General features: G+C 53.5%; 2 protein-coding genes across 23 annotated transcripts in view; both read left to right on the plus strand.

Moving 5' to 3' along the window:
- The window catches only part of PLEKHA6 (pleckstrin homology domain containing A6), a 135,433-nt gene extending 127,392 nt beyond the window's left edge, over nucleotides 1-8,041 (plus strand). For 15 of the 20 annotated variants that reach the window (XM_045787565.2, XM_045787567.2, XM_087856821.1 and 12 more), the window contains one exon: nucleotides 389-3,361. In XM_045787565.2, coding sequence (XP_045643521.2) covers nucleotides 389-749 — 361 coding nt within the window. In that variant the 3' untranslated portion in view covers nucleotides 750-3,361. Of the gene's footprint in view, nucleotides 1-388; nucleotides 3,362-5,214; nucleotides 5,339-5,990 lie in introns of those variants that run through there. The other 5 variants (XM_045787571.2, XM_045787580.2, XM_045787583.2 and 2 more) reach the window with 2 other exon arrangements.
- Nucleotides 8,042-14,674: 6,633 nt separating this feature from the next.
- On the plus strand, nucleotides 14,675-26,504 carry GOLT1A (golgi transport 1A). Of its 3 annotated transcripts, none has more exons than XM_045787585.2 (5): nucleotides 14,675-14,786; nucleotides 22,931-23,022; nucleotides 24,090-24,202; nucleotides 25,454-25,517; nucleotides 26,152-26,504. In XM_045787585.2, exons 1-5 carry the CDS (start codon nucleotides 14,762-14,764, stop codon nucleotides 26,188-26,190), a joined length of 333 nt encoding a protein of 110 aa, XP_045643541.1. In that variant the 5' UTR covers nucleotides 14,675-14,761; the 3' UTR covers nucleotides 26,191-26,504. The 3 variants fall into 3 exon arrangements, with proteins under 3 accessions (XP_045643541.1, XP_045643540.1, XP_087712988.1); XM_045787584.2 differs by having other exon boundaries at nucleotides 14,678-14,786; nucleotides 24,024-24,202; XM_087856862.1 differs by lacking the exon at nucleotides 14,675-14,786 and adding an exon at nucleotides 23,657-23,772 and having other exon boundaries at nucleotides 22,945-23,022; nucleotides 24,024-24,202.
- The last annotated feature ends 956 nt before the right edge of the window (nucleotides 26,505-27,460 follow it).

Consider the following 27,460-nt stretch of genomic DNA (forward strand, 5'->3'; position numbering starts at 1 on the left):
GCAGATGGCGACGGCGGCTTGAGGCAGCGGACCAGGCCCAGCCCTGCGGCCGGGGCAGTGATGCTGTCGTTGCGGGCCGGAAAGACCTGCTGGGCGCAGGCGCATGCTGTCGGCAAGAAGAACCGCTGGGTCGCCCTCTGGTGACATCTCGTCCTCAGCAAGGCTGCCCTAAAAGTTCACTCATGCACTTTAAGACATTGCAGTAGGGGGTCCCAAAATGTGTTTTGCCAGGGTCCCACTCGCCCCTGGGGACGGCCTTGCTGGGAACCAGATCCTGCCCCCTCACAGGCCTCTGGCCACCCTGCCAACCTCAGTCCACAGGCGCCCCCTAGCCAGTCGGCCCATCCCTGTCCCCCCACTCCATGTCTGTGTGTCTGTGCCTCTTCAGTATGCAGAACGTGGTGCCCGTCGGCGAGGGGGACCTTGTGGACGTGCCCCAGGACTCAGAGAGCCAGCTGCAGGAGCAGGAGAAGCGGATTGAAATCTCCTGTACCCTGGCGACCGAGGCCTCCCGCAGGGGCCGCATGCTGTCTGGTGAGAGGGGCCGGGCCTTGCTCCTCCAGGGACACCGGCTGACCAGGTGCAGGGGAGGAAGCTCAGTGCTGCGAGGGGGCCAGGGAGAGAGAGGTACAGGACCAGGGAGACTTGCCTCAAGGTCAGGAGAGCATTTATGGAGCGCCAGGTACTGTGCTAGGCGCGGGGGGTGCAGAGGGGCCAGAGTTGCAACCAGGAGCTTGGAGCCAGGATGACCCTCCCAGCTGCTCCGTGGAGGAATGGCCAGAGGCCACGCAGGGAGCAAGGGCGCCACTGTCCCTGGGCAGCTCAAGGAAAGGCACAGCAGAAGGACGATCCCTGAGCTTGTTTGGGAAGGACAAAAGTATGACCAGTCATGGAGCGGGGCCAGGTATTGCAAGGTACCCTCTCACTTCCCGTTCTTGCTGCGTGCAGACGGGAAGGCGAAAATGGGGCAGGTAGCCAGAGTCGATAGTCACACAGTCACCACCCTGGCTACTGACCCAAACGCACTTTTCTGCTAAGAGAAGATGAGCATGGCACGGACTTCACACCAATACAAAAGCTAGAGGGTTCCAAGTAGACACCATGAGGTTGAAGTCAGCCTGAGATATGGCCCCAGAGAAGGTGAGACTGGAATCAGGAAGAACGGAAGAGACTCTCTTAATGGGAGGGTGGAGGATAGAAGAAAGACAGTGGTCACGTCACGAAGCCAGCCGGGGGGAAGGAATATGTTCTCCTCCTCAGGACAAAAGGTGGTTAGGGCGGAGAGGGAGAGGGGGAGACTTGAAGGCCTGTCCAGAGGGATGCCCAGGAAGGATGCCAGGTTTGCAAGGACTTCGGTAGAGGGGGAGGCAGAGAGACAGATGTGCTGGCCTACAGTGACTGAGGGGCCGGCCACGAGCAGATCAGGACTGTGGCCGGGAGCCCGGTGGAAGGGATGGCGTTTCGTGTTGGTGGTCAAGAGGGGTTTGAATTCTGGCTTTCGGGGACTCCATTTCCTCATCTGTAAAATTCGAATCCAAATACCTGCCTAGTGGTGTGAGGAATGGCGACAGTAAACGCCAAGCTCCCAGCACAGTGCCTGGCCCTCGGTAAGTGCTCAGTAAATGCTGGCCCGACGTGGTCGTGGTGTTGGTGACGGTGGTAGGACTTGTTGACCTGCGGTAGCTGGACTAGAAGTAGGCTCTGTGTGTGGTTTTTCTTGCTATTCTAAATACGGATATTTTTAGAAACCAGAAGGTTTCAGGCTACAACAAAGGGAATTTATGCCTTAAGGAAGAACCTACTGGCGGTTAGGGTCTAATGGACATTAAATGGGTGGCCAGGGAACACCGCTGGGGATCTTTCAGAGAGAGGCTATCGGTTGGGCTGGACTTGAGGACGACGGAAGGGATGGGCTTCACCATCCCATCCTGCGGCCAAAGGCGGCAGAACCAGTCCGGCTGCACGGACGCCTCCTTCCCATCTCTCTGCAGTTCAGCTGTAAAATGAACTTGAATCTTCCGAAGATCCAATTCCTCATGCTCTGGGGAAAAGGCAGCTTCCTGTTGCGAGGGTTAGCACACGCAACACTGTCTTTAAAACTCCCCCCGCCCTCGCCCCAGCGCCTGGCTCTCTCCACTGTCGTTTCCCAGCCAAAGGTTCCATGAAAACAAAACCCACCCTGGCCTATCAGATTTCCCCCTTGATACACACCAGCGTACATTTCAGGGTCTTTGCGCTGAAAGCAAACCGTCACTTGGCTTTTACCAAAACCCCAACTATTTAAAAAATGGCATAGCAGGGCCAGACCTCAGACTTAGCCCACTGTCCCCACTGCCCCTTGGCCCCTGGCCCAGATTCCCAGAGCTGCAGCTCTGCCAGGGACAGCGAGGACTGTGCGTGGGCACAGGTTCAAGCCCGGGGCCGTGCGTTTGGGACTGCGGGGCGCGGGCCGTAACGACAGCGCTGAGTGCACGGGGCGCAGAGGCCGTGCCCAAGTGTGGGTGGATGGCGTGGTCAGGAGCGCTTGTCGGGACGCCCAGAGCGTGCAGACTCAAGTAGGGGCTATTTGGGAAGATGCAGCAAGTGTCCTTTTGTACGCGTGGCATGATGTCGTGCGCGGTGCCTGTACTGGGTGATATTTGTAGAGGCGTTTGTGCGTATTCAAGGCGTGGGTGGAGGGAATGTGGGAGTGCAAATATAGAACGATGTGTGTATATGTCTGCAGAATGTCTGTGGACATTGCGTGGAGACCGTAGTTGTGAGTACAGGTGGGATTTAGTGAGCTGTTGGAGTTTATATGTGCACGCGAGGCTGCAGTGGAAGGATGGAGGTCGTCTGGGCGAATGCACGTATTTGCGTTTGACTGCCTTGCCCCGCAGCCTGGGGAGTGATGAGCACATGCGTGTGTATGTTGTGCATAGTGTACATGCCGCGATATTTGTCAGTATGTGTCTGTGTGCGGGACAGCTGAGAGCAGGTCTCATGAAGATGCAGGATCCCATTAGTTATGCCGGCAGTTGCGGTAGGACTTGTGGACACACGGTAATCACATCACACCTGTCCAGCATAGCTGCTACATGTGTGACCTTGAACTATTTCTTTTTTTTTAGGATTATATTTATTTATTTCTTTATTTGAGAGGAGAGAGAGAGCATGAGCAGGAGGAGGGGCAAAGGGAGAGGGAGAAGCAGGCTCCCCGCTGAGCAGGGAGCCCGACTGGGGCTCAATCCCAGGACCCCAGGATCATGATCTGAGCCGAAGGCAGATGCTTAACTGACGGAGCCACCCAGGCGTCCCGTGAATTTTAACTATTTCAATGGATATATTCCTTTTTTTTTTTTAAGATTTTATTTATTTATTTGACAGAGAGAGAGAGAACACAGGCAGGGGGAGTGCCAGGCAAAGGAGAGGGAGAAACAGGCTCCCCGCTGAGCAGGGAGCCCGCTGCAGAACTCGATCCCAGGACCCCGGATCATGACCTGAGCCACCCAGGTGCCCCTCAATGGATATATTCCTAATACATATTGAGAACATTTCTGCCTTCATAGAGAAGTTATATGTATAACATAATTCATCTTTCTTGCTCTTGTTCATTTAGCATCATTATAAATATCCTTTTTTTGCTGAGCCACTGAGGGGATGCCCTCTGGGGCTGCAGTTTGTACAGCCCGGGTAGCCGTGCTAAGGGTTCCCAAACTTCCACTTTTAAAGGTATTTTATCTACTTTTCACAAAAGACTTTTTCTCCTCGGTTGTGCCTTCTTCTAGCTCTCAGTGGGCCTCCCGAGTCCTCTCTCTTCCCTAATTTCCCTGTCTCCGATCTCCCATGGGGTAGACACCCAGCAGGTCAACTGCTCAGAAGTGTATAGAAATAAGAGTAACTGGACTCCAGGGAGCTGGTCTGTGCCTAATTCTAAGAGCTTCACCGCACGGATGTTGCAATAGATATTTGGCTTTCTTGAAATAGCCCTGGCCTAGTTGTCGACTTTTTGATGGTTTTAGGAGTCGAAGTCGCCAAATAACGAACCACTGGGTCCACAATACAGACATACACACCAGTGTGTGTTTCGGAAGCATTTGCGAATGTATTTGAGTGTGAAGTCACACGTGTGTCGGGTCACGTGGAAGAGCAGGGTTTGGAAGCGCACAAACACACGTATCTGAGTGGTGGCAGTGAGCGTAGTGTCCTGTTGGATCCCAGGCACAAGCCATGCACTCTGCGTGGGCAGAAACAGCTTCCTGCTCACGAGAAGGTTCCACGTCTTGTGTACACCGTGGCTGTTTGCGTATACGCCGTGGGAGCTGCACCGGCCCTTTCCCTTGCACAGAGGGCAGGGAGGTGATGGGGTCCAGGGCAGGGTGGAGAGCAAGGGGCTAGAAGTTGGATGCCAGGATCCTTCTGTTGGAGGAAACAGTGTGACCCTGGCTGAGAACTGGTTCTCCTCTGAGGCCAAGCGAGCACGTTCTCTCTGCCAGGCTTCTGCTTCACAGCGGCACTGAGGGGTGCCCGAGGGTCTGCAGACGGCAGAGAGCTCATCCCTCCTCATAGGAACCCCCCTCCTCATGGTCCTTCCACTTTGCGCTTCTCAGCATGGAATCATAACAATACTAGAGTAAAATCCATTCATTCAAATGTCACCACTTTAAGGTTTGTAATGATTTGGTCAGGGGTGGGCTGAAGTTTGCCCCTTCTGGATTGATGGAAAGGGGATCCCCAGGGATAGCGGGGGGCATGTTTCTGAGACCACGAGCTGGGCTAAGTTCACGGTACTCGCTTCAGCCCTGCCGGAAGCCTCCATTTCCATGGAGGTGATTCACGCGGTGATAACCGGGATCTAGTTGCTAGCTGGGGGCCGGGTGATCTGGGGTAGTGTGGTTTTTTTGCACTGTTCGTCCTCATGCCCGCGGGAGCACCGCGTGGAAGGTCCATCTCCACATTGTGCGGATGCGAGCAGAGCCTTGGCCCAGAGAGGCCGGCCTCGCCCACAGTCACACTGGTTCTCAGCAGAGCCTGCAGTGGCCCAGTCTCCTCGGGCACCCTGTGCGCCTCCGAGGCGCCTGGGACCAAGGCCAGGTCCGCCTCAGCTCTCCTCTCTGCTTGCCTCCTGCCTGGCTCCCGCCTGGGGAAGGGCCTCCTTGCTCTCGGTGCCCGGCCTCCCCACCCCTGCCACCCCCACCCACCCCTATTCACCTCCCTGTTCATTTCTGTTTCCAGTGCAATGTGCCACCCCAAGCCCTCCCACCTCCCCTGCTTCCCCGACTCCACCAGCCAACCCCCTCTCGTCTGAATCCCCACGGGGCGCCGACAGCAGCCATACCATGCGGGTCTGAGCTCTGACGTAAGAACTTTTCTACTGTATTTCGTCCACCAAGGGGAGTGGGACCCCCGCCCCTCACTCCCATGAGCCATCTACCCCCCCACTCATTCCAGCATTGCTTCTCCCTCCCCCCCCCAGTGCCTCCATGCCGCTCTCTCCCCTCCCTCCATCCGCTTGAGCCCGCAGCGTCCCTGTCCCCATCCCTGTCCCCGTGCAGTGCTGGGCCAGCGCCAGCTAGAGGGGCTGCCTCTTGGATGCCGCAGTGCCGGTGGGCTTTGCTTCTCCAGAAGCAGACAGGGACAGAGCTGAGGCCTCCCCTATCCTACTGTCGGCCAAAAAGCCTTCCACCCACTGAGATACACAGCAGTCTTGCCTCAGAAGCCCCCAGATCTTACTTCTCCCAGATCACCCCCAGATCCTCCTGTAAATTAAAATAACGTGGGAAACTATGGCCAAAGGCCATGTACCTTCCTTTCCCCAACACACAGCGCTCGGTACCAGGCAAGTGGAGAAGAGCATGGACTTCCATTCATTTGCTCCCCTCGCAGGGTTGGGGCATGGGGCGGGTTTCCACGGGGTTCTCCAAGAAGAGACTTCTGTCTCCTGGGGAAGCGGGGCTGGAGCTGTTGCTCGGCCGGGAAGTGTCTTTCTCACCCGTGTGTCTTTTCCTCAGTGCAAGCCCTGGCCGAGGCCAACGCTGCGAAGCTTCACAGAGCCACGTTCTGAAGGCCTCCTTCGCCCCCTGAGGTCACGGCTCCCCACCCTGGCCCCCTGCCCCTGCGCTCCTGCGGGCATGCTGCAGGGAGCCAGGCTGGGGGCTGGGGGTGCTGCCAGGACGTTACCTCCGTGTCCACTTGCCCACCACGCCCGGCCCTGAAGCCCTCGCTGCTCAGATGGCGACCCTAGGCCAGGGCCTTAGATGGTGGGCAGACAGCAGCCCACGTCCCAGGGGCTACACCTGGCCCTGGCTGGTGGTGTGACGGCCCTACTGGAACATTCCCGGATGAAGAGGATGCCCTGGTGGGGAAGACCTCTGGGCTCTCTTAGGTTAGGAGGAGGGTGAGGAGAAGATGGACACTCGGCCTCTTCCGGCCCCTCCTGACACCGAGGACGGCACCTGCCATCAGGTCCTTCCCCCATCGACCCCACCCTGCTGCCCCAGCTGCGCCCGGGGCTTTGACACATCTCTGCTTATGGGTGCTCCTTTGGGGTCCAGTGGAGACTGACCACCCTGCTTGAGCCAAAGACAAGATGACAAGAGCTGGGGAGAGGCGCCTCAGCTCCTAGAGGGGACAGTGCTGGCTGTGGGTAGAGAGCGGCATGCAGGTCTGTGCAGCGTCTGAGGACAGGTTGAGAAGGGGGAGAAGAGAGAAAGGGAGAGATGCAGGCAAGTGGGAGGACAGCGAAGAGGCAGGACTCGTTTGCAAGTAAGAGGGTGAGGCGGAGGTGGAAAGGGGCTATGAGAGGGATGGGTTTCCCCGGGATGGAGCCTTAGCTTAGTGCCAAGTACAGTGCCAGACTGTCAGCCCTGCTCCTGCACCGGTCCCCCAGATCCACGGGCCTGCCCACACACTGGCTCCAGGAGGACCCACCAGCGAGCACATGGTGACCGTCGCTGCAGCCGTGGGGACGAAGGTGTGGGGATGCGGGTGTGGGTGAGCAGGTGGGAAGGTGGCCCTTTCTGGGTCTGGGCCCGGTGTCTGCCTCCCCCACCTCGGCTCAGGGGCAGAGAGAAGGACCTGTGTCATGTAGGATGTCGTCAGCCTTAGGGCCTTTCCTAACCATGTTCGGGACATTTTCTTGTCCCCCTTCTCCCTGGAATGTGCTGTGAGCCAGCTGAGAGAGTGCCCCGGAGAGGAAACGCAGCCTTAATCTGGGAGGCTAGATTCTAGGGCCCCATCCCGCGTCCCAGGCATCCCCAAGGAGGACCAGGTGAGGCTGTACGGAAGGACCCCCTTCTGGTCTGGCTCTCTCACCATCCGCCTACCCCGGGAGGCCAGTGAAGGAGACACAGAAGCAAAGCTCACTTTTCCTCCTTGCCTCTCATCTGGGGGGACGGTAGCCAGGGAGGAGGGAGGGGAGAGAGTGAAGCTGGACAAACCCGGGCCCCTAGGCCTTCTCTTTGCCAGAGTTGCTGCCTGGAGACTTCAGCCTCCAGTGGCCCCAAGAACAACTACTTTATCTACCAGCACTTCTCCACTCCTTCACAGCTGGGCCAGTGACTGGTTCATATGCAAGTAAAGATGGCAGTTCATTCAACAAATATTTATCGAGCACCTTGTATGTACCAGGCACTGTTCTAGGTGCTTAGGGTATTCTCATGCTTCTGAGGGGTTGCAGACTGGGGAGTTCCACTTCCCTTTTAGCAGACTTTTGGAACATGGCTACATTTCCCATCTTTAGCACCACTCAAGCACCCTATCCCTGTTTTTTCCTCCCCCCACCAGACTGGCAGGTGGGATTGTCCCTCTCCCTCTTTCCAACACCTTTCTGCCTCCTCAAGAAATGGCTCTTTCGGGGCCTCCATGCCTTTCCCCTTTCTTTGTCTCTTCTTTTTTTTTAAGTGATATTTTTAGACATACGTGGAAAATACCAAGGGTTAAGGTCTGCATCTCTGCCACCTCTCGCTCTCATCTCATAAAGCTGGCTCTTTATGTTGCTTTACATGCCTTAATATATGTTTTATGAAGATTATACATATTATAGATATATACATAATATATATATTTGTTTGGACGTCTGATCCTTTCCCAGAACTCCTGCCCAGGCCCATTTTCCCTCCTTTACTTTCCACACCATTCCTAGCATGTGTCGGCCACACCCCACGCCTTTTGATCCAAAGAAGGGGAGAGGACGGACTTATTTTAAGACAGATCTATTTTACGCTTTTGTTATAAAAGCAAATCTATTTTCAAAATGTGCAATGTCTGAATGGAATCAGCAAATAATACGAGGAGATTGGGCAGCTGCCTCTAGGTCCAACCCTGTGTCCCTCCCCCCCCCCCCACAGCTTCCTCCTCCCATCCCCCAGTCTGCAAAGGGCTGGTCCCCAGAGCTCACCCAGAGAGCATCTTACCAGGGCGGGAAGTTCTCTTAGGAGTCCTGGTCTAAGGATTTGATTACACTGTCAACTCTTGACGACCCTCTAGGGTTACGGGATGTGAATCCTCTCGAAGGAAATGTTTACAGCTGTGTGCACAAAAATACACCCCTGCGGGCAACCCCCCCCCCAGGTGTGCTCCTGGACCACCTCCCGTCACCAATCTGCTGGAAAGGGCAGACGATTTAATGACAGCCTATGCCAAGTGGCACCAAGAACTCCACTCCCTGATGGAGCCAGGATACAGTACAAAGGCCAAAGGAAACGGTTTGGGACCACAGGTCCTTCAGCACAGACACATTCGAGTTCCTTGGACTTCTCACACTCCTTGATCCCTTTCTGGTCTGGGTCACGTCTGCAACATCTGTCTCCCCCTGTGACCCTTCCTCGGGGGGCTGTTGTTAAGGGGGACGGTTGCTCAGTCTGGCATCCAGACTGCACAGTCAGCTTCTGGGCTGAAGCGGGTCCCACGGACGAGGTGACATCTCAGCCTTGCCCAAGAAGCCCCTAGGACTGTCCTCTGGCGGGCTGCCACTGGGACGCTGAACTCCACCCGCCCAGCCTTGCAAACTGCTTGCAGCTGACGTAGTAGGCAAGGGGCTCTTGCCTCATAAGGATCTGGGCAGAATGGAAGTCTTTTGTCCAGATCTGAAATCAAGGGTTTGGGACTGTCACAGAGCTCCTGGCCAGCATTTGAAGCCTGACCTCCCAACTTGGACATGTACTGGCCTCCTGTTCCCAGCCTAGAGCATCTTCTTGTGAAAGAATGGGGCCCAGACGGAGGCCCAGAGCTAAGTGACCCAGGGGGGACAGCCCTGGTTGCTCTTCTGGGGCCTTGCCAATTAGCACATTACCTCCCTGATCAATAACCAAGAGGCTGTAATCAAATACGGCTACTGTCACTTTAAAGATTTTTCTGAGGTCGCAAGCTGTGCACACTTGCTCTCCTGCCTTGGTGAGAGGCATGTTCTTGGGGCAGGGCTGCCTATAGCAAGACAGAATCGATTCCTTTCCCCTTTAGGCACCCCTACCTGGCAGCTCTTAAAACTAAGGAAAATACGAAATATACATATATATAGATATATCTATTTATGCACATACTGGGGCCAATTTGATCTGCTAGTATTAGACAATAAACCATACAAGGAAATGTATGATCTCAGTGTCTTTATTTAGTATAAAAGTGACCTTAGAAGAAAAGTTAAGGTTAGCTGAACAGAGGGCATCTCTGTTGGGGGACCAAACATCTGTAGCCACCCCATAGCATCTTTTTAGCCAACGAGCCCCTACCCAGGAGGGGCATCCTGACTGATAGGTGAACGCCTGCTTCCCCACTCCCCAGCATTCTTTTTAGATATAGGTACTGAAGAATCCCAGTGAGCTCTGCATTTGTATCTTGCAAGTTTGTATAAACCCGATACAGGAAATAAAATGAATGGTTTGTACAAGTGGCGTGTGTCTCACACTCTGTCCGTGACTGCCTGTGGCTGGCCTTGTGGCTCGTGGCAATTTCCGAGCTTGGCAGAAAAGGGGAGATGGTCTGGGGTCGGGCCTTCCCTGACGAAAAGCCAAAGCTCAGTCTGTGGTATGCTGCCCACCGTGGTCATCTCTGTCCGGGTAATCCCAAATCAAGGCTTGTCCCAAGGGCCTGTGGAATCAAAGTTACCAGAACAGTGTTCAGATCCTGGGAACCTCCCATTCATTTGTCTCTGAGACTGAGGGTAGAACTGTAGGAGAAGAAAATTAATTCTTAGGCTTTCTTGATTACTACACTATGGCCTATATATATTTTTTTAAGATTTTATTTATTTATTTGTCAGAGAGAGAGAGAGACAGCGAACACAAGCAGAGGGAGAGGCAAGCAGAGGGGGGAGAAGCAGGCTCCCCGCTGAGCAAGGAGCCCGATGGGGATGGGATCATGATTTGAGCCAAAGGCAGCCATTTAACCAACTGAGCCACCCAGGCATCCACCACGGCCAATAGTTCTGCTCTGGGTACAAAAGGTGTATGATTTGGCAAGGAGCGTCAGAAAAGCTGCCCAAATTATTCTCATCCAGCCTCAATGCCTTTGGTTTATGTCCTCCGTTTATGTCCTCAGAGGTTATCAGTTTCGGATCTTTAGTGTGAAGGCTGTTCAATTTGAAATCTTTCAGTGAGCAAGAGTCAAGAAGCCCTGTGAATTCTATGCGGTGGCGAGGAAAGAGAGAAAGTGAGCCCAGGATAGTGGCAGGCCTCAGCGGGGTCTCTGCAGGATGTCGGGGGAGAGGTGGAGGCATTAATGGTTCAAGGAAGAGAAGAAAATTGAGACAGGAGAGATGGGAAGGCAAGCCTCTTCTAATTCCTGATTTTACCTTGGTCTGTTCTAAGGGCTGATTTCGAATTCTGGACACCTGTTGTCATTGCTAAAGAGCTAGCAGAGTGTGAGTGAGTGTGTATGTGTGTGTGTGTGTGTGTGTTTAACAAATACAACCATATTTGGGGTTTTGTAACATCCCCAGGAGAGCTATAAACCCTGATGGCCTTTGTGAATCAGACAGAATTGGGACCTGATGCAGACTCACGACAGAGGCCCCTGGAGCTGGAGGAGGGGCACGGGACCCCTGTGGCAGCGCCCTCTGGGCCAGAGCCAGTGGCTTGGCAAGGAGACAGGGTATGAGAGCACCGGGCACCGCTGGGTGTCGCTGTCCCCACAAACGAGGGCTGGCTCCTCTTCAAGAATGATGCCCACGGATCTCTGCCTGCTCCAACCCCTGGCCCAGATCAGGCCTCTGATCACACCGGGCTGGGGTCGTCAAAGGGGGCGGTAGTCAGGAAACGTCAACGACAAAGCACCCAGCAGAATGCACCTAAAGGAGTGAGACACAGGCAGCCAGGCTTCAGATCCTGCCGCTGCCAGGGCCCTGGGGCCACACCACATGCCTCTCATCCCTGAGCCTCCACTGCGTCCTGGTCCTGCTCCTTCTAGCTGCCGGAAGATTGGCCAAGTCACTAAAATTCTTGAGCCTCCGTTTCCTGTTCCATGAAATGCAGATATTGACCACCTTATGGAGCTCTCAAGAAGGGCAAACGCGAAAATGGATGAAAAAACACGTTGAAAACTCAAATTCGTTTACGAATGGGAGGAGGTGGTGGTGACAAGGTGTAGGCCCCTTGGCCACCTTCAGGGGCACCATGAGGGAAAAGGGAGAACGTCTCCCAATGTCCCCCTCTTCGCTGCTCCACTGCCTTCAATGAAGACATCTCCAGGGCCCCCACCATCCAGCCCTATGAGGGGTGCCCCCCTGCGCACCTCTATTCCTGCAACTTCAGCCTTCCAGGGCCTACAGCCTCCTTCCTGGGCTTGCCCCCATGAAGGGGCTCCTCTCCAGGACTGTGGGCTCTGTGGACAAGCCCCTCCGGGCCCAACTCCAGCACCCAGCACTGCCATCAGAGAACCAGGGCGGGAGGGCCCTGTTTGAGGTGAGTTCGGTTCTTCCAAGCTCACAGGTGAGCTCCATGGGTGGGAGGGAGGTATTCCTAACTGCTACTTTATACACCTGTGGGAGCAGTTTAGAACCACATTTGAGAGCAGAAGTCTCTTATATAACAGCATTTAGTAGTACACTATAGTACCCTAACATAGTAATACACCAATAGTAATTATCATAATTATACTAGAAGAGTAATAACAATGGCTCGTTAAGTGTTCACTATGTGCCAGGTACCCGTTCTGTGCCTTTAGTCACCAGTCCTCGTTCTAGCTCTCTGTGATAGGTACAATTATCATCCAAGACGCTGAGGAACAGAAAAGGTAAATAAAATGTCGAAGGTCTCACCAAGCTACGATGAAGCCCAGAGCACTCCGACTTCAGAGCCCAAGCTACTAACCACCAGGGGCTTCAATGGGGGGGAGGGGGGATGATAACGCCCCCTAGGGGAAATTTTGGAAATTTGCGGGGAGCTGAGGTCATCTCAGTGACAAGAGGGCAAAGCTCTTACAGGCGGCTAGATTTCCAAAACAATAATTGTCCTCCATCCTGCATGACTTTCAAATGTACAACTGGACTAAACGCCCTTCCCGTACACGTTGGTCACACTGCAATTCATAATAGTACTAAGAAGTTCTTATCAGCTTCTAAGGATTTTTTTCTAATGATTTATTTATTTATTTGAGCGGGGAAGGGCAGAGGGAGAGAGAGAGAATCTCAAGCAGACTCCCTGCTGAGCGCAGAGCCCCACTTGGAGCTCGATCTCACCACCCTGAGATCATGACCCGAGTCAAATCAAGAGAGTCTCACACTCAACCGACTGAGCCACCCGGGCGCCGTTTTTTGTTTTTTTAATCAGTTTCATGAATACCTCGGTAAGTTACAAGACAAGACAGTGGTAATGGAGAAGAATCGGAAACGAAATAAAGACATTGTCTCAAAATTGTTGAATAAACCCCCCGCACGCATTGTCTGCGAACGTAGTATAACCTTCAAGTACTGTTTACGCGGCCGCGGACTGTTCCAGGGCAGGAGGGTCTCACTGAGCAAGCACAGATTCCCTGCAAATAGCTCACGGGGGAGATCCGAGAGAACCAATCATTAAAGCCAAGATACCTGAAATGCAGGAGCTCTCATTAGATCTCCTTAATAAGTGTTTTTAGAGATGATTTCATAGGATTGCCATTCTTTTCATTGGTAAAGTTTTTGCAGCCCAAGGATGAGCCCCTATGTTGTAACGATTGGGCGTGGAAATGTTTTGGGGACTTGTATGTTGTTTCTCTAGCTTTCTCCACCACTGTCCCAGCACACACACACACACACACACCCCGCCCCGGGGGACAGGCCGTTGCCCTCAGGTGCTTGTCACACGTCCCTGTCCAATCCACCCTCCATTCCGCATTGCCTGTTGGAAATCCATGACCTCCAAGGTCCACAGCTGCAGATTTGCCTCAACACACGACTGCATTTCAAGCAGATCCATGTGTCTGTGGTAACCCCCGCTACCCTGCTCAGGCGTGAGCTTGGGTAGCTATTTTCACCCAGAAGACCCGGTTCACGTGCATTCACAGCGCGCCTCCTCACTGTCTCGGCTTCGCCTTGCTGTGTGAGCCCTACTTCAGTTAAGGCTATTTCCCTCTTCCTCTTAAGGCCATTTCCTTCTTTTTATATGCAAGTACATCGTGTCTGTTACTACTTACCTAACAGTTCATTTCCTACCGCTCTCTCCTTTTCTTGGGGTGGGGTGGGGTTGGTTTTGTTTTGTATATAAGGACTCTGGCTTTCTATTTCTCTTAAATGTAAGCGTATTTATTTTAAGTAGGTGCAAGCAATCTGCCCGTGTCATTGGTGGCTTCCGGGTAAGTCTTGCCTGAGCATTTATATATTGACATCGTGCTCTATTATAAGTTCTTTCTTTCCTTATTATAATTAGTGTTTTTAAAAATGATGTGTGTACTTTGGTCCTCTCATCTAGGAACTTCATTTCAGGATAGCGGGGACATCACAGGGTTGAGAGCCAGGGCTCTAGAGTGGCCGAAAGGATGTCAGGAACTACCTACCGCTCTTTTTTGCGGCCTACAGAGGGAGGAAATGCCGTGCCCATGTCTACACAGACGGTAGGTGAACTAGAACCAGGCCTCTGGAAGCGTCCAGCCCTGCCCCAAGCCCAAATTCATCTTTTATCCTCCCTAGCTCCACCTCACTGTGCAAAGCTGGACACCGCTGGGGAAAAGGAGGTCGAAGCCCTTTGTGTCTAACTCCCCTAGGGCGCTTTTGCCCTTGATGTAACCCAATCCCGCTCTCCGAGGGAAGGCCCCCAACAGGTTTTACTCAGTGGCTTGCCGCCCCCTAGTGTCTAGCATGGGTACTAGCGCAAAGCAAGCGGACTTTACCTGCAGGATGAATTCAGTACTTTTCCAAAGAGAAACACAGATTCCAAGTCTTCCCACACACACATCCCCCCCACCCATCAAACCAGGTAAGGAACCTGGGTAGCCCGAGATTCCAGTCCCCTATACGGTCTGAGTCTTGCCGAGGACTTGGAAGCAGCTGAACTCAGGCTCAGGGTGCGGGAGTGGGGGCGCCGGAGGGGTCGGGTGGGCGTTGCCTCCTCCGGGTAGACGGAGTGAGTGACAGGGGCCAGTGAGTGCGCTCTGGGACGACCCGGGAGAAGGGAGTCTACGACTTTAAGCAGGCATTTGGGTGAGCCGCGGAGAGAGGTGGGGTTTGGAGAGGAGAGGGAGTTAATGATTTATCAGACGCTCATTTCACAATTTATCAAGGGTCAGCTTCCCTGGAGCATGCACAAGTCTGGTCCTCTCTGCTCCTCGCCCCTTGGCGGCTTCGACCCGGAAGGCCCCCCAGGCAGCCTGCGGCATGATCTCCATCACCGAGTGGCAGAGTGAGTGGAGGGCCGGGTGCCGCGCAGGGGGCTGGGCTGGAAGGGAGGCTCCAGGCTGGGGGGGGGGGGGCCGGAGACGCCACCCCTCCCAGCCGGGATCTCGCGCTGGGGAACCCGTAAGGCGACCTCTGGAGCCAGTGGCCGGGAGCTGCTGTGCTGGCATCCTGCAGGCAGCAGGATAGGACCGGGTGTGGCTCCGCTGCCTCCCAGTGGGTGGGGGTTGCTCAGGACCCCCGGGGAGCCAGACACTGGTGCCTGGGGGAAGCGGCAAGTTCACCACGCACGCTGGTCCCTTCCCCATCACGGTTCCCAGACCTGGGGTGCTGCAAAGGTGAACTCAGGAGGCCTCTGCCCATTGAGACATTTTCCCCACAAACTCTCAGGGTCCCCTGTGGCCCTGGGGGCCTTCTTCTTATTCTTCTCTTAATTTTTTTATTTTTTAAGTAAACTCTATCCCAAACGTGGGGCTTGAACTCAACCACCCGAGATCAAGAATTGCACGCTCCACCCACTGAGTCAGCCAGGCTCCCCACCTTGGGTCGCTTCTTACCAGAAACTCAAGTCCACTCCTGTCCCCAAATTCCCGTATCCTCGCTCCTAAATATCCTATCCTTCCCCTTCCTCTGCGGGGAGATGGCAGGGAGGTAGTCCCCAGGCCTGGCGGGGGGCCCGGAGAACTGTGACTTAAAGCCCCTGAGCCCAGGGTCTCATCTGTGAACTGGTGATAATATTCATTCACTGAACGAATTTGTCTACGATGTGCCGAGCACTGTGTTGGGTATAGAGCATACGAGAGCATACTGAAATGGAACAGACGTGTTTCCGCAACCATGCTGCAGTGGGGAAACAGGTAATTCACAGATAAAGAAATCAGCGTGTAGTAGGTCAGATGGTGATGGGTCCTCTGGGCAAAAATAAAACAAGGTAAGGAGGCTAGGGAGAGTGAGGTGGGAGGGGCTACTGTGTTGTATAGAGTACTTAGGCTTCAGTGAGAAGGTACCTTTTATACAGAGACCTACACGAAGAAGCAAGGAAGCAAAGCTATGCAATGGTCTAGAGGGAGCAATGTTCTAGGAGAGGGAACAGCCAGTGCAAAGGCCCTGAGGTATTAGTATACTTAGTGTGTGGTGTGCCTGCGCCAAAGCCAGGAAAGGGGAGAGTGGTAGGAGTTTAGATCCAGGAGGTCACTGAAAGATGAGGCTGTGTAAGAACTTGGGTTTTATCTCCACGAGATGGGAAACGACTGGAGGGTTTTGTGCAGAGAAGTGAGTGATGTGATCTGTATGCATCTTTAAAAGATCACTCTGGGTACCGGGTTGAAAATAGGCCATAGAGGTGGGAGGTCAGCTACAGGGAGACCAGTTCTGAGGTGAGAGCTGGTGGAGAACAGCAGGACAGCGGCAGTGAAGTGGTGGAAATGGTCAAGGCTGGATCAGCTCTGAGAAAATTGCTAGAAGGATTTGCTGATGGATATGGGTGTGAGAGAAGTTGAGAATCCCGCCAGTATTTTGAGCGTGAGCAATTAGAAGGGTCGAGTTGGGCGTTAGGCGCGCTGAGTCTGACGTGCTAGTAGACGTCCGGGCGAGACGTCAAGTAGGCGGTCAGGCGTGTGAGTCTGGAGTTGAAGGCCGAGGCCGGAGTTAGACAGATTTGGAAATTGCCAGCATAGAGATGGTATTTCAAACCATGAGAGTCCATGAGGTCACCTAGGGCACAGTTTCTCAGCTTCCCTACTACTGACATTTTGGAGCAGGATAATTCCTTAGGGGGGGCGGTCTGTCCTAGATGCCAGTATGTCCCTCTGCCAGTGGTGACAATGGAAAATGTCAGCAGACATTGCCAGATGTCCCCCAGGGAACAGAATCACTCCTGCCCATCCCTCCAGTTGAGAACTACTGACTTAGGGAATAAAAATCCAAGGAGAAGGGCGCTGTGGCCCGAGTCTCCCGGCAAGCCAACCATTAAGCCAAAGTGTGCTAAGTCCTGCGAGAGGGAGAGATGAGGGAACCAGATTCAGGTCAGGTATTGGTGAGGGGACCAGGTTTCCCTAAGGAACCTTCAGCCCCCGAGGATGAGTATGCCTGAGGCAGATAACACATGGGAGGAAGCCGCATATACAGAGGCCTGAGGCAGGAAGGCTCATCATGGAAACAGTGATGAAGGGAAGGGAAAGGAGGGGGAGGGAAGAGGGAAGGAAGGGAGGAAGGCAGGAAGGAAGGAAGGGTGATGTGGTTAGGGTATGGTAGGGCAGGCGGATGGTGACAAGAGAGGAAGATGAACAAGCAAGCGGAGGCCCCACCATGAAGGGTCTGTAAGCCAAGGTGGGGCTGGGAGGACGCTTTTAGTTGAAGCCCAGTGGGAAGCCAGCGAGGACCCTAAGCAGGGCATTAACACGGTGGGGTTGTATGCTTTCCAAGCCCCTTGAATACTGTGTGGGGAAGGGATGAGATGGGGCAGGATGGAAGCCCGAGACTAACTGGAGAATGTTGTAGAAATCCAGGAAAGAGATGATGGTGGCTTGGAATTAAGCAGAAAGGGTGGAGAGAAAGGCACCGCTTTCAGATACCTTGGGGAAGAAGAAGCAATAAAACTTAGCCGTGGGCCGCATGGTGGGGGGGGGATGGCAAGAGCAGTGGGGGGGACTCACAGATGGCCCTCGGGCTTCTGCCTCAAGCAGCTACCTGGGGGGGGTGACATTTGTATTCATTTGGGGAAACAGGGAAGGGCACAGGGTGAAGGAAGAAGCCCACTAGCTCAGTTTGGACCTGCTGAGGACAAGATGCCTCGGAGAGGGAAACCAAGTCAGCAGAGATGCCGAATCAGCAGCTGGATAGGAGCTTGGCAGCTCGAAGACGGCATGGGCTAGAAGGGGAAACAGTGACGTTGTTAGCACACGAGGGGTAGTTACACACGTGGGAATATGTGTGAAAGAGAAGAAGAGAAGTGAGCTTGGGCAGAAGCCCTGAGCATCTCAAACCCCAAGAGAAAGAGAAAGAAGCAGGAGCCGGCAAAGGAGGCTGGGCCAGTGTGGTCAGAGCAGCAGGATGAAAATCAAGGATATGGTGTGGTGGAAGGCAAGAGAGGGTATTTTCAGAAGGAAGTGGCCAACTGCTGGCAGCTGAGCGCCAACGTCTTTTCGTCGGATCTGGGAACACGGACGCCGTGGATGGCCAAAGCAAGCAGCTCCTGGGGACGGGCCTGGGGGTGGGAGTGAATGGCACTGGGTTGGTTAAAGGCACTTAAAATTTTTTTAAATTTTATTTATTTGAGAGAAAGAGAGCAAGAACGAGCAGGGCAGGGGGCAGGGGGAAGGGGCAGAGGGACAAACAGACTCCCTGCTGAGCAGGGAGCCCGATGGGGTGGAGGGGGTCTGATCCCAGGACCCGGAGATCATGACCTGGGCCAAAGGCAGACACTTCATCAACTGAGCCACCCAGGGACCCCTAAAAGCACTTTTTCTAGAGCCAGACAACTGGGTTCAAACCCTGGTTCTGCCACCTCCTGGCTGTGTAGCCCTGGGCAAGGACTTAATCTCTCAGTGTTTCCATTCTGTTTGGGAAATGGGACTAACAGCACAGGGGGGTTCCTACATAACCTACTTCATAGACAGTTATGAAAATTAAGTGAGTTAGTGTATGGAAAGTGCTTAGACTGTGCCTGGCACAGGTGCTCATAGCGTTAGCAGTTATCCCTGTTAATCACTGTTGTTAACCTTGAAAGCGAACTGGAAGGCTCTTTCTCCTCCCATTTCCCTCCTTCCTATTCCTATTCCTGATTCAGTCCTGAAGCCATTAGGTTGAAGGGGGGGAGGGTGCTGCCCGGAGCAGGCGTCAGAGCCCTCGCCAGCTGACAAGGGTGTTCGCACTGGGGGCAGCCGTCTGCCAGGCAGGGTGAGAGGGCATCCTGGCAGGGTTGGGGTAGGGGCTGGAGAGTAACTTTATAGTGTGGGGGGGGGGATCCCAGCAGATGCCACCTTAATCGAATGTTGGAGAAACATCAGCTCTGGCTCTTCTCCAGCAGGGGGAGCGCTGCTCCATCTGTCTGGCTCCCAGGATCCTTGGCTGCAGGCACTTCTGTCACTCCTGGTGACATGTCCCATCTCCAGCCCTCTCTGCCATGCTTGCTGCCCCGAGGAGAAGAACTTCAGGAGCGACCCCTCCCCACCCCCACCCCCACCCCGTTGGCAAAGACAAATCACGAAGCTACTGGAAGCAAGAGGCAAAGGAAGGTCTGAGGCTTGCATATGAGAAACACAGTTTGCGACGCTTTTCTATGAGGTTTTGTGTTCACAGCGCAGTTTCCCCACTGAACCCTGAAAGCAGTAGGCTGCCCCCATCACAGGAAAATTCTGGAATTGTACCAGCCCTTGAAGAAGAATGTGGGGCAGGGTGGAAAAGTAAAAGCTATGCAGGCCAGTAAATCATTGTCGCCGGAGAAAGTAGACACAGGAGACAAGACATAGTGTGAATTTGAGAAATTTATGCTCTCTCTACAAAATGAGTAAGAGGCATTTTAACAAAACAGTGAAAGCCAATAAGATACTCACATTGTGTTTCCACACAAAAACATCTACTAAAGGAGATCGAGGAGAAGGGTGTATCATCAAAATTGGAATCAATGACGTATTTTTATGGCAGGTGTAAGCTAACAACAGACACTTTTAAAAGAGGCATAAAAACTTAAAACACCTTTGCCATTCAGATAAGAGAAGCAGGGTTATGGTCTTCCTCCACAATATTCTTGTCTATATAAAATGATCATGACGAAGTAGTTGTGCTCCTAGATGCTCAATTTATTGTCTCTGAGGAGTAAAAATAAATAAATAAAGCATGCAGTACGGAAAGACTATGCAACCTTCGTAAGGACCCAGAGGCTATACTCTGCTCGGAGTCCTAGGCTCTAAGATTAGCTGTAATTCGAGCAGGTGTTACCGGGAAGTAGATGTAGGAAACCAATCCGTTTAGATCACAGAGGTTTGTCAGAAACGGGAGGAATCAGCCGTTCGTAGAAGATGGGTTCTGGGCAGCTGGACGGTGTGTTGAGAGAGAGGACGTTGCCTTGGGTCCTAACAAAATCCAGCTCTTCCAAAAGGGAGACCCAGTGAGACTGGCATTTTTCTGCACTATGAGTTAAGTGAGGTCTTGGCCTGTAATCTAAATGAGAAATCTCATCTCTGTTTTTTTAGGATTTTATTTTTAAGTAATCTCTGCACCCAACGTGGGGCTCGAACTCATGACCCTGAGATCAAGAGTCACACGCTCTAGTGACTGAACCAGCCAGGCGCCCCTAATCTCATCTCTATATTTTTAATGCTTCTTTTAAAGAAGTCCTTTGGCCTTATTTCTGTACTGAAACCGATCCCAACCCTCTTAAGATCTGCACAATAACAGATTATGAAAAATGACCAGAGGGTAATAGTGTTGTTTTATTTTCCTTCCATTGTAAACAGAACTTAGCCGGTAAGTCTAGTCTCGAAGATTTTGTTTTTGTTTTATTTGTACAATTCTGCCCCTGAACAACCAGACTTTTTTTTTTTAAGATTTTATTTATTTATTTGACAGAGAAAGATAGCCAGCGAGAGAGGGAACACAAGCAGGGGGAGTGGGAGAGGAAGAAGCAGGCTCCCAGCAGAGGAGCCTAATGTGGGGCTCGATCCCAGAACACCGGGGTCATGCCCTGAGCCGAGGGCAGACGCTTAACGACTGCGCCACCCAGGCGCCCCTGAACAGCCAGAGTTTTAACAGCTTTTTACAAGTATCTCTAAAAGTATGGCAATGATAACACTTTCATAGGTATTGTGAGGACTAATTCTAAGATGTTAGTTAGCGACTCCAGTAAAATTTTTCTCTTTAAAAATTACCTGTATGTTCCCTTTTAAAAAATTTAGCCAACTTCAATTTCTAAAAATTAAGCCATTCTTTTAAGTTTATTATTTTTTTTAGTATACTCTACACCCAATGTGGAGCTCGAACTCACGACCCAAGTTCAAGAGTTACACCCTCCACTGACTGAGCCAGCCGGGTGCTCCTAAAAATTAAGCCATTTTTTTTAAAGATTTTATTTATTTAGTTGACAGAGACAGCCAGCGAGAGAGGGAACACAAGCAGGGGGAGTGGGAGAGGAAGAAGCAGGCTCCCAGCGGAGGAGCCTGATGTGGGGCTCGATCCCATAATGCCGGGATCATGCCCTGAGCCGAAGGCAGGCGCTTAACGACTGTGCCACCCAGGGGCCCCTAAGCCATTTTTAATACAGTTATACATGTTGTAGTTTAAAAAGACACTCTTGCCGTACCCCCATCTACCATGTGATTTACAATAAAAAGAAAAGAAGGCATTCTAGCTATGTGAAGTAGGTCAGGTTGCAAGACTATACAACGTAAGCTTGAAGTGGTATACTAGTTTCAGTAATTTTTTCAAAAGAGGCAACAGAATTCCATTTCTAATACCATCAAAAAGAATAAAATACTTAGGAACAAGCTTAACCAAGGAGGCAAAAGACTTACTGAAAACCACTAAATGTTGCTGAAGGAAGTTTTAAAAGACACGAATAAATAGAAGACACCCCGTGTTCATGGATTGTAAGATTTAATATTGTTAAGATGTCAGTACTACCCAAAGCAATCCACAGTTTCAGTGTGATTTCTATCAAAACCCCAATGGCATTTTTTGTGGAAATAGAAAAATCCATCATAAAATGCACATAGAACCTCAAGGGATCTCAAATAGTGAAAGCAATCTTGAACGAGAAGAACAAAGGTGGAGGTCTCACACTTCCTGATTTCAAAACTTAATACCAAACTACAGCCATCAGAACAGGGTGGGACTAGCATAGAGACAGACACATAGATGAAGGGGATAGAACAGAGAGCCCAGAAATAGACCCAGGCAAAGATGGTCACATGATTTTCAACAATGGTGCCAAGACCATTCGGTGGGGAAATGGCAGTCTCTTCAACAAATGATGTTGGGCAAACCGGACACCCACCCTCTTGCAAAAGAGGGAAGTCGAGCCTGTACTTTACACCGTCTGCAAAAATAAACTCAAACTTTATTTCAGCTCAAGGTAAGAGCTAAAACTATAAAGCTCTTAAAGAAAACTAGGAGAAAAGCTTCATGACACTGTAATTGACAATGATTTCTTGGATTGGATACCAAAAAGATAAGCAAGTAAGGAAAAAGTGGTTAAATTGGAGTACATCAAAACTGAAAACTTCCCTGCCTCGGAGGACACGATCAACACAGTGAAAAAGGCAGTCTATGGAATGGAAGAAAATATTTGCAAATCATATATCTGATGAGGGGTTAATATCCCTTGGGCTCGCTGGCTCTCAGCCAACTCCTGCAGCTTCAAAGATTGCCCTGAGACCTAAAGCAAAAACACACAGTACAAAGTAGGGAGGGGTGCTGTCGGTGTGGGTCCAACCTCTGCAGAACTGCCCAGCCATGGGACTGCTGTTAGAGGAAGCCTCGGGGCATGGCGGGGGGGGGGGGGCGCACCCGAGGTGCAGCAGCAGGAGGGAAGGTGCAGAATGGGGCAACAGGTGCCGGCTAGAGGGCAGACTCCCACGTGAGCACCTTCCATTTTTCCAATCAAGCGCGAGAGGTCATCACCTGAAAACTGGGGACAGGGGCATTGACAGGAGGAAGCACACAGTGTGAAGGGTTCTCTTGGAGGGCAAACCCGTTGAGAAACTGAGCAGGACCGCTGGGCGGTGCTAAGGCTTTTCGGGGCTCATGGTCGTGAGTTGTCAGTGGCGCCCTTCTGCCTGGGTGTTGAGTTGGGCATCAGCGGCTCGCAGCTGCAGGAGGACAGCATCGGAGGGACCCGACCCTGACCGTTATCTGGCTAAGCATTTGCAGACAAGAGGAAGCAGTGAGGGGAGCGCCAGCTAGCACACAGAGCCGTGGTGAGGACAGAACACCCAGCAGTGCTCAGGTGCTAGACGTAAACCTGTGCCCACCCCCGCCTTCCGTTCTCATCCCATCGTTCCCCTCGAGCACAGAAGCAGAGATTCCTGCGTGGAAATGGACTGCCCCATCCCCCACTCCCCAGAGAGCCGCTGTCCAGTGGCGACGGGGGAATCGTCCAGCATCCCATCCTTCTCCCCAAAGCGCATCCCACCCCAACTTCCTTGCCCATTGCAGAGATCGGTGTGGGTACCACCGGCTTCGGCATCTTCTTCATCCTCTTTGGAATACTCCTGTACTTTGATTCCGTGCTCCTGGCCTTCGGAAACGTGAGTCCCCCTGCCTGTGTCCCTCCCCCACCAACCTACCTAAGGTCTCTATGGAAGGTTGGCCCCAAGTCGATTCAGATCATGCCCTTCCAGGGGTCAGCCCGGGCAGGTGACGGTGGTTGGGGTGCCCAGTGAGGCGTGCTGGGCACGGAGAATCCAAGCTCTGGGTGAGGGCCTGCAGCTACCAAGATGACTCAGCCACCATCCCTGCCACCAGGATCCCCCCCATCTAGGGATAGGGACATAATGCGAACATCCGTGACTGGGAAGAAAGGCAGGGGCAGCCATAAAGTCACAGTAAGATAAGCACATTGAATATAAAACAAGGTACCTGGGGGAAAGAAAGCACGTCCAACTGCAGAAGGATGGAAAGGCATTTGGAAAGGAAATAGGTGTGAAGGGGGATGAAGCACTTTGAGGCGGATGGAGTAGCGAGAGAAAAGGTTTGGAGAAGGGGAGAGAAGGCATGGAACGTTCTGGAAGAAAGCCAGAGAGTTCAATTTGATGGACACCTAGGCATTCCTAAGAGACCATTAGGAACCAAGCTGAAGACAGTGACCGGGCCAGACAGTGGAGCCCCGAGGGCTCCATGTGACTCCGGATATGGCTGCCTAACCTATTTCTTACACCTCAGGGTTCAGCTCTGTACAATGGGCAGACTCTATTATCCCACCCGCCTTGCGAGCTGTGATGAGAAATGAAGTCATACACGAAAAAGTACTTGGGATCCAAGAAGTTGGGTTGAATTGGGTGAGCCACTGGAGACCAAAGTTCTCCTTGTTCCTCCGCCTGTCGCTGGGCAGCTCTGTTCCGAACAAGCAGAAATGGCTCAAGGCTCTGGGAGGTGGCCCCAGGGCGGGGTCACCCTCTCTGATGTGTCCCTCCCCGAAGAGCTAGCAAGGCCTGCCCCATGCCTGACGCGGGGCACCAGGCCTGGCCCCTGCCTCCCTGGGGGGGGTGGTGTGTTTGCTCTCATGCTTCTCTCCCTCCCTCCCCCGCAGCTGCTGTTCCTGACTGGCCTCTTGTTCATCATCGGCCTGAGGAAGACGTTTTCCTTCTTCTTCCAGAGGCACAAGCTCAAGGGGACCAGCTTCTTCCTGGGGGGGGTAGTCATTGTGCTCCTGCGTTGGCCCCTCCTGGGCATGTTCCTGGAGACCTATGGATTCTTTAGCCTCTTCAAGTGAGTGCCGCCTCTTCCCCCGGACCTCTGAGTAGCTGAGAGCACCCCAGGTTTGGGCAGCACAACCAGCAGGGGGTGCAGAAGCCGGGACTTCATCCTGCAGAGGGGAGCCTTGGAAGGGTTGAAAGGGCAGGAGGGGCACCAGGCAGACACTTGGAAAGGCCCCTCCAACAGTAGGATGAAGGACAAATTGGAGGGATTGGCCCATCCATCAGCAAACATGGAGCACCTGCTGTGTGCCTGGCACTGTGCCTGCCCCCAGGGAGGAGAGACACAGGGCCTGCCTTCAAGTCGAACAACCCAGCAGGGAGGAAGGGCAGGGAACTAGCCTCTGCCTGGCCCCTCCTATGCCCCAAGCACGCCCACCATCCTCAGCTCACTTTGTGATCTCTACGACCCGCTGCAGGACTGCTCTCTGCAGATGACGGAAGCAGCTCAGAGAGGCTGCCCCCTGCCCGGGCTCTCACAGATAGTATGCCGAGGATCCGGACTGGCCCCAGCTGTGCCCGGCTGCTGGCCCCACATCCCATGGCCTGGCCTGCTGAAAAGTGAATCGGAAGTCTGCAAAGATGTGTGGCCACCGCCAGGGCCAGGGGAGGGGTCCTAGAGGAAGCAGGGCCCAAGACAGGCCCTGGGGACAGGCAGGCTTTAAGAGGAGACTGGAGGGTGTTTAAGGAGAAGAAAGGAAAGGATGCCAGGGTGTCTCTGATAAGAGTGGGGGTGTGCCAAGAGCAAAGGGTGGCTCCACGCACGAGATGCCGAGGCGAAAGGGAAAATCGGTAGGAGCACAGGCTCCTCCAGCCGCCCAAGCCTGGAGCCCAGGAGGCCTGCGGCAGGTGGTCCGCACCCAACCTAGGGCGGTGAAGACGGTCACAGTAATACAAACAGAAGCTCCCCCAACAGTTCTTCGTATAAAGCCCTGTGGTGTAGACACTATTATTATTAACGCCATTGACAGCTGCAAACTGAGATTCAGAGAAGTGAAGGAATTTGCCCAAGTTTATACAGCACCAGGAAGTGGTAGAGCCAAGATGTGAACCCAAGGAGCCTGACCCCAGCCCCTTTATTCTTAAGCTCTCCACGTGGTTGCCTCCCCCAACCAGGGGTGCAGAACCAAGCCTGCTCCCAGTGCCCAGGGGCCCGCTTTCTTGGGAACCAAAGCTGGAGCCTTTGGGTGGACCTCAGCCTGGACGCCCTCTCCCCTCTCCCCCAAGGCCATCGCTGACCCCTCTCCCCACCCTCTGCTCCTAGGGGCTTTTTCCCTGTCGTCTTTGGCTTCCTGGGCAATGCCTCCAACATCCCCTACCTGAGTGCGGTAAGTGGGTGATGCTTGTGGCTTGGGGATGCTGCCTTGGGGTGGGGGTGGGGGGTCCCTGGTGAGACTGCTGCCCCCACATCCCCCCTCAAGCCCCTTTCCCCAGGTTGGCCAGCCTCAGCATCCCTTCCCGTCCCCACACCGTCTCCATCTGACAAGAGCAGCTGAGGAGAGGGGCCCCGGGAGCATTGTGCCTGAGGCCTGAGTATAGAGGAAAGTGGCTATTCGTAGCTCCTTATTAGAGCCAAAGAAACAGAGAGTCTAGGCGACCCAGCCAGAAAGTGCCAGAGATTTCTGGGGAGGATGCTGAGCCAGCCTCAGGCGTGGAGAGGATGGATGACAGCCAATGACGGCAGCAGCGGGGGGCAGATTCCGTCCTCTCCTTGGGGCAGGTGTGGGGCAGTGGTCCCCAGCCGCCACCCCACCCTTTCTCTAAAGGATATTTTCTGACAGAACAGGAGCTCCTTGAGAAGCTCGGGGAGGGCCTGCAGCCAGCTGGCTCAGCCCGTGCCCCCTCTCCCTATCTGCTCTTGGCACCGCTCCCAGCTCTAAAGGCCTGTTCCGCAATAACCTAGATAGATGCGGGGTGTGCTCCTCATTCTTTGTCTGAAGTAATGATTCCTGGCTCCCACAGCTGTTCCGGAGGCTTCAGGGCACCAGATCAATGGTCTGAACAGCAGAGATGAGCTCCTTGAACTTGGGTCATTGGTTGAGGGGGCTGGAAAGGAAATGGGGGCTGCCCCCACCCTGCACTGACTCATCTCCCGCCTCATACCCAGACCTCTCCAAGTCCAGAAGGAGGATGGAATTGAATGACTGACCACAAATCCCCAAGTCAACTCAAAAGGCTGTCGGCACGGCTGGGAGCGGAGATCCGGGGGTGGGGGCGGGGGGGCCCACGGAGACCGGACTGGGACTGGTATCACATCCTGCCCTGTATTTATGGGAGGAAAGCAAAGATTAAATCCCCAAGCTGTGTGTCTGAGACTCAAAGTCACTGTCTCCAGCCTGTCGAGTGCAGTCCCCGATTCAGGGCAGGCTGACAACACAGCACTCCACGGAGTGAGGGGCCGGCCTGCTCTCGGAGGCTATCATTCTTATCCTGGTGGTTAACAGTCCTAATGAGTGAGATGATATGTTTGTAAAGCCTTCTTAGCAGTAGGCATCAGACAAGTGATGGGTATTAATCCTGCAAACTGTGGGAAATGCTACTCAACCATTCATTAGGCGGGTGTGGGCACAGTACACCCACCAGACAGCCCCTGTGCTGAGAGAGCTTTCCTGTCTGAGGGTGGAGACATCGCCCCTGCCTTCAGAGAGCCCCAGTCTGATGGAGGAGACATTCTTGGTCCTGGGGAGCCCCACCGCCCAGGGTAAAGAGTGGTCTCGCAGGGCCAGGAAGGAAACATTTAGTCACTATCTGTGAGGCCCTCGGTGTCCATGCTGAGCACGGGAGTGGGGGCTGAGGGTGCAAACGGAAGCCCGCCACTGCCGTCAGAGCCAAGTACTCGGTGATCACAAAGCAGTGTGGTCATGAGACGTGCAGGGGGGCCCGGGAGCCCCGTTGTCATGTGCTGTACATGGAGGCCAGCTCTCTGGGTGTCCCCGGGCACTTCCCAGGGACACCCGCATTCTAGAGCTGCCACTTCATTTTGCTTTCTTAGTCCTCCAGGTCAGACTGTGCCTTTCTCTCCCTTCCGCCCCCTTCATTACGTTCCCTTCACACGGGTGCTCTTGCGCCTCTTGTCTGGAGGACAAGAGCCCCCCCACCCGTTCCCCCTCAGATCGTCCACGTCCGTGTCATTCGGAGCAGAATGGGTCTCCAGCTAAGTGAGTCTGGGGCGGAAGGGGGTGAGGAGGTGGGAATCAGAGTCAGCCTTGGAGGGCTTCTGGAGGGGGAAAAAGAGGCTGATTTCAGTCACGAGAGCCAGGTGGTGGGAGGC

Source organism: Ursus americanus, chromosome 2 (genome assembly GCF_024610735.1).
Source record: "Ursus americanus isolate L20-20 chromosome 2, mUrsAme1.1.p, whole genome shotgun sequence".
NCBI classification, from domain to species: domain Eukaryota; kingdom Metazoa; phylum Chordata; class Mammalia; order Carnivora; family Ursidae; genus Ursus; species Ursus americanus.